The sequence below is a fragment of the Lissotriton helveticus genome, chromosome 8, assembly GCF_964261635.1.
Source record: "Lissotriton helveticus chromosome 8, aLisHel1.1, whole genome shotgun sequence".
Lineage (NCBI taxonomy): Eukaryota > Metazoa > Chordata > Amphibia > Caudata > Salamandridae > Lissotriton > Lissotriton helveticus.
This window is the reverse complement of record NC_136069.1, coordinates 1244038285-1244054684: the sequence shown is the minus strand read 5'-3', so window position 1 is coordinate 1244054684 and position 16400 is coordinate 1244038285. Positions and strand designations below refer to the sequence as shown.

The window sequence follows — 16400 nt, the reverse complement described above, 5'->3', positions numbered from 1 at the left end:
GGGGGTCGGTGCGTAGATGCAGGCCTCCCGGCCTACCCGATCCCCGGGCTGGCGTGGTAGCTTCCTGCCGGTTCCGCCCCCTTGGGCCGTCGGCCGGCGCGTCGTCGTCCCTCTGGGGATCTCTGCCTCTCAGCCTCATCCGCGGCTCCTGCTAGGCGCGCCTCCAAGCCGTCGGCCCCCGCAGCGTCACCGAGGCCCCACGCCGGACCTCCGTCGAGCACCAGTCAATGGCTTCACTGGTCTCCGGCGGCCAACCTCCGTCCCGAGGGCTGCTCCGGCACAGCGCCGCGGTATGCAGGGAGTCACTGGGGCCTCAAGCTGGACTGCCGCTCGCCCACCTCCGATCTTGTGGGGCTCTGGGAGGAGGTTCGAAGGTCGGTGCGCAGATACAGGCCTCCCGGCCTACCCGATCCCCGGGCTGGCGTAGTTGCTCCCTGCTGGTCCCGCCCCTTTGGGCCATCGGCCGGCGCGTCGTCGTCCCGCTGGGGATCTTGCCTCTCAGCCTCACCGGCGGCTCGCGCTGGGTGCGCCTTAAGTAGTCGGCCCCCGCAGCGTCGCCGAGGCCCCACGCCAGACCTCCGGTGGGCCTCGGTCACCGGCTCCACAGGCCTCTGCCGGCTCGGCGATCAGCCCCGCCCCGGGGGCCGCTCCTGCACAGCGCCGCGGTATACAGGGAGTCACCGGGGCTCCAAGCGGGGCTGCCGCTCGCCCACCTGCACTGGGCGCATTCGCCGCTCGATCCGGGGGAGATCAGCGGTGCTAGGCGGCGCAAGGGCTCAGGGTTCTTGGGAGCTCACGAGGAGAGCGTCCTCTCAGCCCGCCATCTTGGCCACCTATAAACAAATTTAAACAAAAAGTAAGGTTGAACATTTCTGGCTAAAGAGCTTTTTACCTGCTCATGAATACAAGTGAATTGCAAAAATACATTTCACTGTTGAAATCTTGCTCAACATTTTGACATGCTTTGTCATTCAAGATTGAGCCTTCAACTTTAACGACACCTTCCTCATGATCACTAGCCACTGAGAGAGTTTCAGAATTAGTGAGGTAGACACGGAGCACAGGTTGTTAGTTCTATTTTTAATCCTCCCTGTCATTCTGCATCTGGAGGTTCGCACCCAGAACCAGTGCTTCACATTTGGAAGGTCGTCAACCCAGTGGTAAACTTCACTCCTAGCATAATTACTAGTGCACACTTGTTCATTCCAGAAGAAGCTAATAATCCAGAAGGCGAACGAGATGTGCTTAGACCTCATACACAACCCCCACAACCACTAGCAGATGAGTTCACCAATGGAGAAATACATTCTACTGCAGGATCAAAATGAAGTGTTTGCCGCAGCCATAAGAGTCTGTCCCTTTTAATCTTTCTGGTAGACAGTGTGACAGCTTTTTTTAAATGTTCAATTTATGCAGTTTAGAATTGAGCACTGGCACTGCCTATTTTACCACCCCAAACGTTATCACTTTGAGCCAGTTCAGCCAGAAGCCCATGCAGACCTCTAGTACTCCTTATTCAGAGACTGCTAAAACTTGGGAGAATGGTATTTCTGACTAGCATTTGTGCTAAATCTTACAAACCTTTCCAGAAAGAAATAAAGGGCTCCCAAACGGGTCCCTCTTTCTAAAGAGCAAGCAGCCTCCAAATTCCAAACACGTGCAATATGGTCATCTGATATTTTCTACAGGAAGCATGAAGATGTTCAAGCAAACTAAGTGCCTGGTTATGAGATTTTCATCCACTTTAAATTGGAACATGGTCCTAATCTGATTCCAAAACAGAGCAGTGGCCATTTTCTTAATATGATAAAAACACTACTACCATGTATATTTGCAAAATCTGTAATGCACTCTTCCTCTTTTAGGGTCAAGATGCAAGTGCCGTTCTTTGTGCCCGCCCTTGCTGATGCTGGTAGTGTGTGAGGAGGAAGACCACTTCCACGGAAGGCTGTCTTCCAATCATTGTCACATCAGCAGTACACCAGTGATTGTGGCTTTGATCTGCGGATGGCTGATCTGTGGGTGCTCCTGGATTAAATCACTTCTGATCAGCAAAAGGGACTGGTGAGCACCATGCCCAGAGATATGCGCTCCCTCACACTTTCTAAAGAGCAAAGTAGAGACGAGTAGCCGATACAAACAGGACTTTTGACCTACTGATCTTAATAAAGAACACCAAGGTTGATGGGAGGTGCTTAAATGCAGCACACTGAGCGAACTGTCCGATGAGTTGAGAGTATCCCAGCTGTGTAATATGTTTGGGTTTTCGTGCCACAGATGGTGAACATCGTTAGAGGTGGAAACTACAGGCTGAAGTCCTATTGTCTTACAGGAATCTGCGGTGAAACTGTATCAATGAATAACACAGTATGATCCACATATCTTACTTGAATTTTCGCCTTGACCTTGGACCCAAAGAAAACCATTAGAGATAAGAGGGACAGAGGCAAAACTGGCAGAGATATCCATTTATCCAAGACAGCAGAAAGAAGTAAAGCACTCTTTAAGAGCATACAGTCCAAGGTTCACTTCCTCAGTGAATTTGCGCTAAGCTAAGTCCTTCAACATGTATAAAACATGATTCAAACTGATACCAAGGTGGAGAAACTAAGTGGTGGAGAAGCCAGAAATAGAAATATCTCTTTTGAAAATTGAATCCATCCAAAGCTAATGGACGTGATGGTAAGCATATCGAAAAGCCATTAGACACCCCTATCAAGCAGAATCAGATTATCAAAATCAATTTTGGCAGACCTGCGAAACAACCAAAACATTGATGTGGTATCAACTGTAGTGCCTCTTCACACTGTAAGTGGCACTATAATAAATGTGGGTGCAAGTATCCTGAATGCTGTGTCAGAATCCCCGGCTGAGAGAATGGGTGATTTGTATATTTTTTTAATTCATTAGGCCATGATGTACAGCATTAAGTGGTTATTTAAATAGAAGCAATGGTGTGTGCCTTGGGCATAGGCTACTTTAGAACATTGTATAGGCTACAAGCTTTGAACTACACATGGACTACATTCACTTGTAACTATGTTGTCCACAGGAGGTGTGAGGTACATGTCATCTGGGTTATCTACAATATATGCCAAATTGTACAGCAACAGTTAAATGTATGGTGTGTGTTCCAGGGCACATGCATACAACATATATCTTTGTTAAAGAAACCTATTCCAGAGGTTTAGATAAACCAATTTATGATGAGGATGAGCTTGTGTCGTATGACCATGAAGTGACGATTCAAGATTACAGTAGCCAAAAGGAAGTATTGGAAGTCAGAGACTAAGAGATGTGGTAACTGAAACCAAAAGCTGGAACACATGGAATGAACACCAAATATGGAAGATTTTCTGAGTGCTTTGAAGTTATTTGCACTTTTGATGATGGAATTAAGTATTTGTGTGCATGTGTTTTTTTTGGAAACAAGTAGTTCCCGCTAAGCATTGAAAATAGATTATCAAGGAACCTACTAGAGGGCATTTTTGCAGAACCCATGACACTGTGTCAAGAAGCATACTGGTGTCCAAGAGCGGTAAGAGGACAGACTGCTTGGAGTCTCCAATAAGCAATTGAAACAGGCATTTGAGAGCTTAATAGTTTATCAAAATCATATTTACTATGCCTAAAGTGACAGTTCATTTTGTAGGGGCAATGTAGTTAATCCTGGTCAGTTATATATCTTTAGTATGACTCCTAGAAATCTCTAAATGACCTGAATTACCTACATTGCACCGACAAAATGAACTGTCAATTTAGGCATAGCACAAATTATTGCACAAAGTGGTTGGATGTTGAGGTTGTTCAAGAACTCAATATGATCAAGGTGATACATGTTTTCGTTTTTTTTTTTCACAAGACAAGGTAGGTAACAATGAGATATAGTTTATCTGATAGAGATGCCTAGCCGTAGATTCCTTACCCAGGCACCAGACTGGATGCGGAAATATTTTCGATTCATAAAGGGGGTGGTGATGGATCAAGCCCTGATCTTTTGACTGGGTATGAGTGTTGTGTTTAACTAAGATGCTCTGTCCATCACCACCCCCTTTCTGAAGCGGAAATATTTTCAGCAGTACTGCACGTCAGTAGAAGGTGTTGTGCGACTTCGTACTGATGTTGTCCACGCATATGATGTCACCGAAGTCCATACAGGCCCCTCCCTGATGCGCTGACATCAGTTTCTTCTTTTTCGCGCTTACATCGCGGAATCGGAGAAGTGGTTACCTCAGGTTGTTTTGGCCTACTTCGACGTTATCATTATTGAACCAGTGTTCTTTTTCTGCTCAAACCTTATGGTTCTTGTGGATGGCAAATGTCGTACACAGACCCTCACTTAATTTGTATGTGGTGCTTGGAAGAACCCCATGACTCCGAGGAGTGCAACTCCTGTGGTCTACTACGACCGAAGGCACTGCGGGAATGTCGGATGAAGCTCCTGTCAGTGTGGCTCTTGCAGTCACTGCGCCGTCCATTCGCGGGCCGGTCCAGGAGCTGTTATATGGACATCACTCTCCATTGTCATCCCACTGTAAGTCTCCATGCAGACGGTAGAAGCCGCAACACCTCACAAGTTCACTGTGCAGAAATTCTACTTTCACGCCTCCTTCGGCTTGCTGGTTAAGAACCCCTTGCACGAGTTTGCCCCGCGCAGCCTGTCTACCCTGGATCTGGTGCGACTCTGAACCAGATGCGAGCATATTATTGCTCTCTGCTTGCAATCTTTGGATCTTCACCTTCCCCTGGAGTGGCTTCGAGCCCCAAGGAGGTGAGTGGTGCCTCGACTGTCTCCACACCAGCAGTTTCTTTCTCTGCTTCAGTTAGGCCCTCCCGTTCAATGGTCGACTCCATCACAAAACCAGTGCACAGCTCTTTGGGATTCCCACTTTCAGCGCTTGTATCCGATCTACAGACTCTGATGTCGATGGCTTCGATCGACAGTGTGCCCCTTCCTCTTTCCGACTGTGAGGCGTCGCCAACTCTGTGTCGGTCGACTTAGAGTGCGACACAATAGTGCCCCCTATCTCGGACACTCTTCTGCTTTTCTGTGGAGCCCTCCTATGTTTTTTCTTCTAAGGAATGCTATTTAGGTGGTCATGGGGACGAGTTGACGTTTCTGCACGCCATATCTGATGCTGCTCAGCCTTCTGTGAAGGATAGCTGGCTAACTGAACTGGGTGAAGCTACCGAATTAAAGTCTTCCCAAGCCTCAGGCCTTCTATACCCTCCTGGTCTTGCTACAGAGGCAAGCTCCTCTTTAGCTGATATGCTATGGCGAGTTGCTTTACATTTGGATTTAATTCTTCCTCCTGTAGAAAAATTTACTGATCCCCTAATTGCCGTGTTCCATCAGGGATGAACAGAGGTGGAGCTGGTGCTTTCTTATAGTGACACCCTATATGACATTTTATTTTGGAGCTGGGGAGGAGCCCGATGGATCGATCTATATCTCAGACACGTCTGGCCACTGGTGATCTGGCCTGTCTCCTTCACCACCCTACTCCTAATAGTTTGGTAAATGCTGCTTCGGCCTCTCATTATATCGACTCTCTTCCTCATGCTCTGTCAGACAGAGATTCCAGGAGACAGGACACTTGTGGGCGGCATATCTTCTCCACAAGTTCTGCTTTGCGTTCCATTAATACATCTTGCGTTCATGGACGGTTTTCCAATACATTGTCAGATTCCTTGACATGCCTGTTGCCATCGTATCCGGATGTGACCTGGTGCGAGCTTACCCAGTTGATCCAAAACGGGCAACAGGTGGCTAAATTAATCATTAGATGTGGGATGGACATCACTGATTCAATAGGTCGTGCCATGACTTCTTCATTGTTGTAATGTCGTCGTGCCTGGCTATACACCTCCGCTTTTTCAGAGGCTTTTCAGATCACTTTGCTTGACATGTCTTTTAATGGTACCCACCTTTTCGGTGCTCATGCCGACTCTGCTTTGCAGCATTTTCGGGACAGTCGAAGGGGAATATAACTTCGCTCTGCTCTTGCTCCTGTCTGTTTCCCTAAATCCACCCATTTCAGTTTGTATGGGGATATTGGTCCTTCATTTCTTTCCTGATTGAGTAGTCCATGGTGGTGTCCATGGTTGTCTATCCCACCTACTGGTGACACCCGGTGTGGTATTCCTGCTCCCTGCAGGTATTTTTCTTATCCTTCTTACACTGTCGATGACAGGTTGTGGTTCATTTATAACCCTACATTGGTTCAACACCTGTTGCATAGGTGTTCTGTTTCTCTGACTATGGGCTCCGTGCCCAAGATATCGTTTTTCAGTATTATCCTTTTCTCACATGAGAATAATTAGCAGTGTTACATTATCTGAGAGCACATTGTGTATGATCAAGGCACTACTTATGAGAGCCTCTGGTGGTCTAGAGTTTACGAACACTGACTCACATCCTAACTGCTGGAACTTTTTACCCCAGCTCTTCACATTGATATTTGGTATTCCTTATAGGGACATTCCACTTTTCTCCCCCATTGGGAGTTTTTATATAGTTTGTTCAATGAGATCCCTTTCTCATGACTCTCTTGTTTCTCCCTGATCTATACTGGGAGCACCCTCTCTGCTTCCCTACTTATGTAATTCTGTTCCTCCAAAGGCTCTAAATTTCCACTGGAGCAGTGGGACATGTGCCACAGTTCCTACTCTGTTGTCCATGTTATTGGTTGGGCCATTATTTCCCGCTAGGACATTCTTTTCTTTGTGTCCTTCATTTCTTTAGCAAGCTTCTCGCTCTTCTTGAGCAGGGTGCACTTTTAATGGACTACTACGGTGCACTCACTTGTGATTCAATATTCATTTTTACAAGGTTTTTTTCTCAACAAAACAAAAGTGTGATTCCTCCTCAGTCCTATTGATCGTCTTCTTTGTCTGTGTGGTAGTACTTAAGTGCAGACTTTTTTCTACCACCAGTTTCGCTGTCCTTCCTCTTACTTTTCCTTTCAGGACATCTGTCATACTCACTTATTGCCTTCAGGCAAATATTTTTCCCTAATTGCCACAAACAACACCTTTTTGAAGTTCATACACACGCGTAGCATCAAGTCACCTACATTTTTATCCTTGCAAAGACACTATGTGGTCTTTTTTGTGTAATAATGGCTCATCCACCTTTTGCTGGATTCCTTGTTACTTGAAACTGTTCCTAGAACATTACGGTTTTGTCCTCTGAGACTTAGTTTCCTTGTTGGCCTGCTTGTCCCCTTCGGTAACTCTTTTAATTTTGTTCTGTAAGATGTCCTCATATCCTACCCTCAGGTGTCAGTCATTACACTTATGCGTTCTCTTTTATTGCTGGGGTTTCTTCTTCTTAAAGAATATCCCCTCTATTGTGTATTTCACTTCTTTAACCCATTTCTGAGTTTTCTTCACCCATGTACCTTGGTATAATCTGGGCTGTAGGAGTGTTGCCCTTACACTTTTGGTAAGTTCCTCCCTTCCTGTGGGATATTCTTTCCTCTACTTAACAATTGATGTTCTTCTTTACCTTGCATTTCTTCTGTTGCTTAGCTTTCATTGCATGGTTCAATTTCTTTTCAATTTTCGAACTGTTCTCTTTGTGGGGAGGATTCTAAGGTAAGGAATCTGCGGTTCGACTATATCTAACAGATAAGGCGTTACCGAAGGTAAGTAACTTGTTGGTCTTGGCATGACTCTACAAATCCTTAAGAGAAGCATGCACATACTTGCTACATTGCATCATCCAGGGAAGAACTTAATCATGTAACAAATGGATGTAAACAACTTGCTAACCATTCACCATGGCCTGAGTATAGACCAGGCTGGACCTGAGGGGGTATGGGTGTATTCCATCACATCCAATTGTGAATTCACTATATCGTTCTCAGGCTAAGAAACTTGGCATGTGAGAGATTGGTTTGGTGAAAGATTACCAGGTTGTGTACAGGCTTGTCATAGTAGTGAAATCCTTTCTAAGGTTAAAAATGATGACAACCCTGTTTTTACTGTTGATAAAATCAGGAATTATGAACTGGTGCCCTGGAAATTGGTACAGAGAGTTAAAAGAGGAAAGCTTTTCATTGATTCTCTTTTGTGAAGAACATGATTATGTTGAGATAGGAAACAGTTCTTGTCTTGGCTACTGCAGCTGCCTGCAGTGGGAGTCACCCAGTGAAGGATGGTGATGGTGTTTGTGCATCAGAGTGCGCTATCACACAATATACCCGCAAGGCAGTGTTGATCTTTCAGTGTGGGTCTCGGAGGGGGGGGGGGGGATGGGGGGGATGTCTTTGTTTGTGGGTTGGGAACCCACTGGCTGTATGGGGCTAGAAAGTGTATCCAGCAGTTCAGATATTTTCTATTCTCCATTCTATTCCCCAAAATGTCTAAAGCACATGGCTACCCAGAAGGGCCTCCCAGCACTAAGCTAGCAATCAGGTCCTCTACTTGCCTCTACTTGCTGACAGTTTATGCGAAAAGCCTAGTTTTCATCAGTTTTCGGGGCTTTGTGGGTGTTGAGAGTTCCGGCTACAGCTTTTGATACCAGTAATCCTGAGTTGTACTCTGCTTCCTTGCTTACCATAATAATGCACAGATATTGAATCCGGCAGGTTTTGACTCATTCTTGTGCTTTAGTAGCACAAAGCGCTGCAATTTGAAGTATATCTTACAAAATGCAATTAACACTTGGAACCAAAATGAATGACTTCATTTATTTCATATTTTATACTTCAACTTTTCAGATGCAGAAAGGAAAAGTATGTATACACTATTTTTGGAGTCTGTGCAGTTTCGTTTACAGCATGGAAAAGATTTGGTTCCAAGTGTAATCACAGACGAACAAGCTACTAAACAGAGCTTAATAAAGATGCAGAGCATAGTGGCAAAACACTTGGAACTTCAAGACATTCATGACCCACTTTTGGCTATCAACTTTGCAAGGTAACAGCAATGCTGACAAGTAAATGTATTTTAATTAATGTTTCAGTAAAGAAGGTTCTGCACCATAGGAACTTTATTGCTAGTCATAAACTGTGGAATATACCCACTTGTGTTAGCAGCCCTTGAAACAGCGAGACTCTACATTAACAATGATTCTAAGCAAGGTTGCATTTTTCCAAAATGCAATGTGTATCTCAGTCTGTCTTGGGCTACGTTTTCAATTGTAATATTATTTTCTATTTAGAAAAAGTGATGTACACAATGCCACAGTGCATTTCAAAACCACAACAGTGTGTGTAAGTAAAGGTAGCGAAAACCGTGAGGGTGGAAATCCATCTAAACAGGCAGCCGTCTTAGAATAGCTGAAAATATAGCCTATTGCTTTACAGATTCGATTGCTTCCCTATACCATCGTTCTTTGCTGCCTATTGCACCTCTTGCTCTGTATGTTTTCAGGCTCCTTGTGGGAGGCTCCTGAACACTTTGCTCTATTTTTTTTCCAGTTCATACTGGAAATCTACAGATATGTTTCTTTCCTTTTTTTTAAAAACATTTTTTATTAAAGTTTTTTTGTCAGCACATAGAGCACAGCATACAATTTACATACTTCAGCAATTATATATACAGAAAGCAAAACAAAGCCAACACTAAAATAAAAGCACAGGAGAAAAAAAAAATAAAAAAAGGGATATCTTTGACACTTATATACACTCCGGATTACATAACATTCCTATTCCTAAAATCCAAGCCACGTAGTTATAGGTTGCCATATACGACTGCCTTGCCTTTTTTTCCGCCAACCCTTAGTTCTATAGAGTGCCATCTCGAGATGATATTTTGCAAGCAACTTTTTTTGCCAATTGACAAAAGATGGAGGATTAGCATCGAGCCATTGCGATGTTATAGACAGCCGATACAGAGCCATACATATGAATATCATCCCCTCCTCATCAGCCGGTTGCCCATTACATTGCCATCCGAAAATTGCCAGAGATGAGCTTATTTGTACTGGGATTCCCAAACTACACAGCATAAAGGTCTGTATTTCCCTTATAAAGTCTTTAAGTTTAGGACAATTGAAAAACATATGGAGCGACTCAGCAGCGTATTGGCCACAACGGCTACAGCTAGTTCTTCTACCTGTATTCCATTTAGCCAGTTTCCCCGGGGTGTAATAAAGTTCAAAAATTGCCATGTAGTGCTGACTTTTCAGCGGGCCATTAATCAAAACATTACGTGAGATTTCAATACTTCTCGTCAAGTTAACCCCTTCAAAACCCAGTTTAATGGCCCATTTTGCCTCCTGAAACTCTAAATCATCTTTAACCTCGGTCATAAATAACTAATACAAAAGACCCATTTTTCCTCGTGCTTTAAGTAGTTCCATGATCTCAATTTTTCGTAAAATAATTGCATTTTGCGCTTTTTTCCCCTCACAATAGCTGCGCAGCTGGAGATATTTTAAAAAATCCCCTCGCGGTAGCTTGAATTTACTTTGTAAACTTTCGAAAGACATAAATTGTAATCCTACATATAAATCCCCTAAAGTACATATTCCTAAGTTATACCATCTGTTCATAACCGAATCAGCAAATATTGTGGGTAATATAAGGCAACCTTGTAGTGGAGTATATATGTTCAAATTCTGGCCAATACCCAACCTCTTTTTAGTTTTCCTCCAAATTGTATACGCTGCTATTACCGGCTTAAACCTCGTTTTTTTTAAATAACTAGGCTCAATTATACGATTTAAGCACTGCTTAGATTCTTGACCCAAGAGCATCTCATATATTGAAGGTGCCGCGTGATCAGGGGTTGTATCTTCTGGTAACAATAACACTCCCATATTTTGTAAAATTGCAACCCAATGATATAGCTGAAAATCTGGGAGTCCCCAACCTCTTCTTTCACGTGGTAGAATACACCATTTCATAGCACGCCGTGCCCGGTGCAGGCTCCATATAAATCGTGAGCACATTCTCTCAATGCGAGAAAAGTATACTGCCGGTATTAAAAAAGGAATGGCCCGGAAAACATATAAAAATTTCGGAAATATCAACATTTTGATAACATTGCAGCGACCATACAAAGATAAATGAAGGTTATTAATTCTTTGCAATATTTTATTTGACGAAGATATAATAGGGTCGAGATTTTTAGCAATAATATCCTCAACATCGGCTGTGATTTTTATACCTAAATATGTTGCCTCAGAATCTAAATTAATATTCTCAGGTCGTCCAGCCTGCGAATGAATCACCTGTGTTTTTGCCACATTCAGTTTATACCCTGAGTGTCGTCCGAAGGCTTCAGCCGCTTGGATAATTCGGGGGAGTGCTTCAGTTATATTGGCAGTTACAACTGCAATGTCATCCGCATATGCATAGACTTTATGGCATTGTGTCCTGATCTGTACCGGATTAATACTATTATCTGCCTCTATTATAGAGATAAAGGGATCAATGTACAGTGCAAACAAAAGCGGGGAGCAGGGGCACCCTTGTCTTGTGCCCCTGGCTATAGCCACCTGTTTTGATAATCTACCCCCTATCCGAAGTGTAGCTGTTGGGTGTAGGTACATCGTTTGTATAGCTCTTATAAATTCAGAGGGAAAGCCCTTCCAGGCTAGAACTGCCCACAAAAACCGCCAGGTGACCCTGTCGAATGCCTTTTCGGCATCCAGCAGGGCCACTCCGACCGATGATCTACTATTCTGGGCCCAGTCCAGTATAGCTATTATTCTGCGAATATGATCCGTGGTATCTCTGAGCTGTATGAAGCCGTGTTGGCGTAATGACACCAACTCTGGCATCAAGTCATTCATCCTGTTAGCTAAAATTTTTGAATAGATCTTGTTGTCTGCGTTTAATAAAGAAATGGGCCGACATGAACCCATTTCTAATGCATTTTTCCCTTTCTTTTTAAAGATAACTATTGTAGCCTGCGACCATGAGTCTGGTGCTTGTTCGTTAAAAGCTTGTTGACATGTTTCTAATAATTCTTTCTGAATTGCTGTACGAAACGTCCTATAAAATTCCAGAGGGATAGAGTCCGGACCCATAGCTTTTCCCTGTGCTAACCCCATTAACGCCGCTTCCACTTCCTCCCAAACCGGTGGGGCAGATAGAATTGCCCTATGATGTTCAGCCACTACATTAGTCACTAGAGAAGAAAAATAGTCTAGCTCATCCTCACCACTTATTCCGTCTCCAGGCTCGCAATATAATGCTTGATAAAATTCATGAAATGCATGAAGTATCACACTTTTTTCCTCTTGTAGCGTTCCATTCATATCTGTGATTTTAACAATATCACTATATACAGCCTTTTCCCTCAGCCTTTTTGCCAAAAATCTCCCTGTATTTTCACTAAACTCGTACGCTTCTTCTTTGTATTGTTTATATTTCGCAGCTATCTGCTCAGCCACATTGGAGTATGCCAGTGACCTAATAACAGTTAGGTCTTGTTGGGCTTTTTTTTATAGATTCTGAGTCTCCACCTTGATATATTACTTGCGCTAATTTATGTTCTTTCCGCATAACCTCTGCAAAATCTTGGTGATGCTTGCTCAGCCATTGTTTACGTTTATAATTAGAAAATTTAAGTGTTTCCCCACGAATAACGGACTTGAATGTATCCCATACAACCCCTTGCGAGGCCGTGCCCTTATTTATGTCAAAAAATTCCTGAATTTGATTAACCATTAGTTGGCAATATTTCTCATCCCCTAATACCTTCCTATCAAAGGTCCAGGTTCTCAGCTGTGTCTTTTGTGTCAGTTCCAGCTCGAGCTCTAAAATCACAGGGTTGTGGTCCGAAACCAGTTTTGGATGAATAACTATATTAACCTTGTTCAACAAGTCGGCAGAACCCAAAAAATAGTCTAATCTAACAAACTTTGTATGGGGAGCAGAAAAAAATGTATATCCAGGTTTCTCAGGGTATAAAACATTCCAAACATCATACAGGCCTTGATCCATCATTAAACCGCGTAAGGCGCTATACATCAGAGTTTTTCTTCCAATATATCTGTGGTTCGATCTAACATTTACAGCAGCCGGAATGTTTATATTCAAGTCCCCACACAATATCACTGATTGTGGCCATTGGGCCAATTCTTCATTAACAAAATTGAAAAATTCCGCGTTATCCAGATTTGGCCCATATATATTACAAACAGTAAATGTCCTGCCCTCAATCATTAACGTTCCTATAGCCCACCTGCCCCAGTTATCTGCAGCAGAATTAATGCACTTACCCAAGCTTTGTCTCATCAGTATAGCCACCCCTCTTTTTATCCCAGTTTGTCTAGAACAAACAACCAGTTGCATACCCAAATTCTTCAAAAGATCTTTTTTTAACCAAGGCACATGTGTCTCTTGTAGACATAATATATCAATTTGCAGTATTTGAACAATTTTTGCCAACATTTGTTGCTTCTTAACATTATTCATACCAGCAATGTTCAATGTACATATTTTCACCTTTTTATTCATCATAAAGAAAAAAGAATTCTATCCCCAGCATCTTAACTTTTAACAATACCTCTTCCTCTTTCAATACTAAAAACATTAACAAAAAAGTATAATTCTCATACTTCTGAGCCTTCCAATCCCACTTGTGCTCTAGAGCTGACTATTCACCCTGCCACCACCACCCCCTCTGATCCCCCCCACCAACTCCCTCCCCACAATCCCCACCCAGCCACCCCTCACCCCCCCCCCCTCACACATGAGGCCCAGGGACTGTTAGTCCCCGCATAATATGGAGTACCATGCCTCCCTTTTCCGAGTCTGCCCGGGGAGAAAAAACACCAATATTGATATATAAACATGGGCAAACCAAATCCAAGTCTTAAGTCCTCTAACTTATACTCTACACTCTTTACACCTTTCTTATTAGACCCTTCCACTAATTAATTCTAAGTATTCTTTAGCCTTGCTCTCCATAAAAAAGAATGTCATCTGCCCTTTAAACAACACTTTTAGCTTAGCTGGGTTCTGCAGGTATGCCACTGCCCCTTTACTCTGGAATTGTGGGATTAGTTGACGCAAATGCCACCGTTTGGAGACTGTTGCTGCACAAAAGTCAGGCCTCACAAAAAAACTACAGCCTTTGGCTAGCGCCCTCTTGTCGGGGCGAGCTCGTGAGAAAATATGTTCTCTTGCCAAAAAAGTATTAAAGCATACTAGAATTGCCCGTGGAAAATTTTCTTCAGTTTGTCGATTTTGCTTCTTATTGAACGGGAAGCGGTGAGCTCTTTGTATCTCTTTCATCCAGTCCCATGATGTCAAATCCGGAAAAGCTTCCTGTAACAGTTCTGCAACAAACTTCCGTGTATCGGATCCCTCTTTCTCCTCAGGGACCCCCAGAAAGCGCAGGTTATTTCTACGGCTTTGATTTTCCAATTCCATAAGCTTGTTATTGAGATCGTCTCTGTGACCCTTTATATGTTTCTTTCCTTTTGCCACAGTTCTATGCTGTTTGTGCCTCAAGGAAGATGTTCTTTTTTTCTCTGCTTCATGAGACTTTGCTGTCTACCTTCACTTTTCAAGAATAATTCCTCAAACTGAGAAAAGACGTCAGCGAAATACCTACACCCTGTTTGTGTGGTATTTCTGCCAATCATTCTATGAAAGATTCTGGGATTTTAGATGCATGCTCCAGCAGAGGACTCTTAACATATTGACCAGTTCTAGGGCTATTCTAACAGTGGCCTTTGTCCTAACCTTTTTACAGCTCCTGAATCTTTGACCATCTATACCCTACATAGTCTCTACAAAGCTGATGGTGGATTAGAAGGTCAAGCAGTTACCATCTGCTTCGGTGACATCACAAGCACAGCTTTGGTGCTGTCCACCATTTCCTCTCTCCATAGCTTTCTATGTGTCTAGGCAAAGCCATGGAAACATTGGTGCTCCGGAGCCACAGCACTCAAGGCACTTGAGACAAAAGAGGATGCAGAAAACCTGGATGATAGCAGCATGGTACAGTCCAACCCTCAGGCCCACCAGCAGCTAAATGATTAACGAATGATGCTGAACTCTCTATCGCATGGTCCAGGGTTCTTACAGTGATAAGGGTTGCTGCTCCAGAGCTGCTTCAGAGCTGCTGTTGCCTCTACAAGGTAAAGTCTAAAACAAAATTAAATCACCTACGTAGTCCACATACATCCCAAAGTGAACTGAGTTTTGTTTCTTAAAATGTACCATATCGGGGATAAATATTTGCAAACACTCATTTATGGCACCTCATTTGCTTTGTGAGAATAACCTATCTGCCCTCAGGGTTAGTTATACACAATAGATTTGTGTATCTGTTTACTTTAGAGTTATGATCACCTTCCCTTGGATGTGAACACCCCCGTTTAGACAGAGGTATGGTCCCCAGCAAATCTGCTAACCCCACAGCACAGAGCTATAATGTTGGCCACTAACCAGGAACATTTCTAGCAGTACTAATATCTTAAATTTTAGTTGGTTGACAAAGGCAATAATCTTCCTCTGCTTAACCATGCTTTTCCAACCTGTGCCTTCCAAGTCAGAAATGTAGGTGCTTTGCCTGGTCCAACACATCATGCACCAAACGAATTTTAAGCTTAACTAAAAGGCTATAACGCCACATTCTCTTAAACCTGACCCATGTCTACCCCAATCTGAAGAGCACTCACACCCACTATCACCCAGTGCCTGCACTGAATTTTGACCCCAACCGTGTCCCCTCATGAAGTTACCCCCTTCACTGCATTGATGTGCACATTGTGTTTCAGATGCTCCACCAGTTAACATTCTAACTCACAGTGCATGATAGTTGTCCCAGTTTCATCTTTCCAATCACTTAGACACCGGCTGGAGGAAAGATTCCCGGTCAAAAATGTTTTTTCTTTATGAGGTAAACCGTCCCTTTTTATAATCACCTATAACTGAAGTGTTGTATTCTGAGGAAAAAACCATGTCACAATTTCCTTTTATTATACAAGACTGCTAATACAACATTTTTAAGCACGCAGAATACTGCCTTCTCATTTTATTAAGTTGCCTTTTTAAGCACTTTTCCACAGTTCTTTTTCAAGCTAGAAACATTGTTTCAATACACTTCTGCCAGGCCCAGCAGTAATTTAAGTTCTCTGGGTTAAGGTTAAGCTTTTTGCAACTGCTTCAGTGAAATAAGAAACATTGCTTCAACACAGGACTGCCGGGGCCCAGTAATAATTTATGGTCTCTGGAGCATGTGTGACTTGTATTCTTGCTGACTCGTCTGCTAAATGGACTAAGAATGGAACAATGTGAACCTGGATATAAGAAACAATCTTTATTTATGAAAAAAGGAGCTTGACTTTTTGCTAAAAGAAATCGGTGTATAGACATGTGTTAAAAAAGGAAGTTGATAGCACATTATATTCACTGCTTACCTGCTACTTGGGCTACAAGTGTTGCAGGCGTCAGTCCGGATGTAATATTCCCGGTCTCATATTT

General features: G+C 43.2%; 1 protein-coding gene across 1 annotated transcript in view; it reads left to right on the top strand.

Annotated features, from left to right (window-relative positions):
• TUBGCP5 (tubulin gamma complex component 5) overlaps nt 1-16400 on the top strand; it is a 463823-nt gene that overhangs the window by 284600 nt on the left and 162823 nt on the right. The window contains exon 14 of the mRNA XM_078658229.1: nt 8727-8925. Within this exon, the coding sequence (XP_078514355.1) occupies nt 8727-8925 (199 nt within the window). The remainder of the gene's footprint in view (nt 1-8726; nt 8926-16400) is intronic.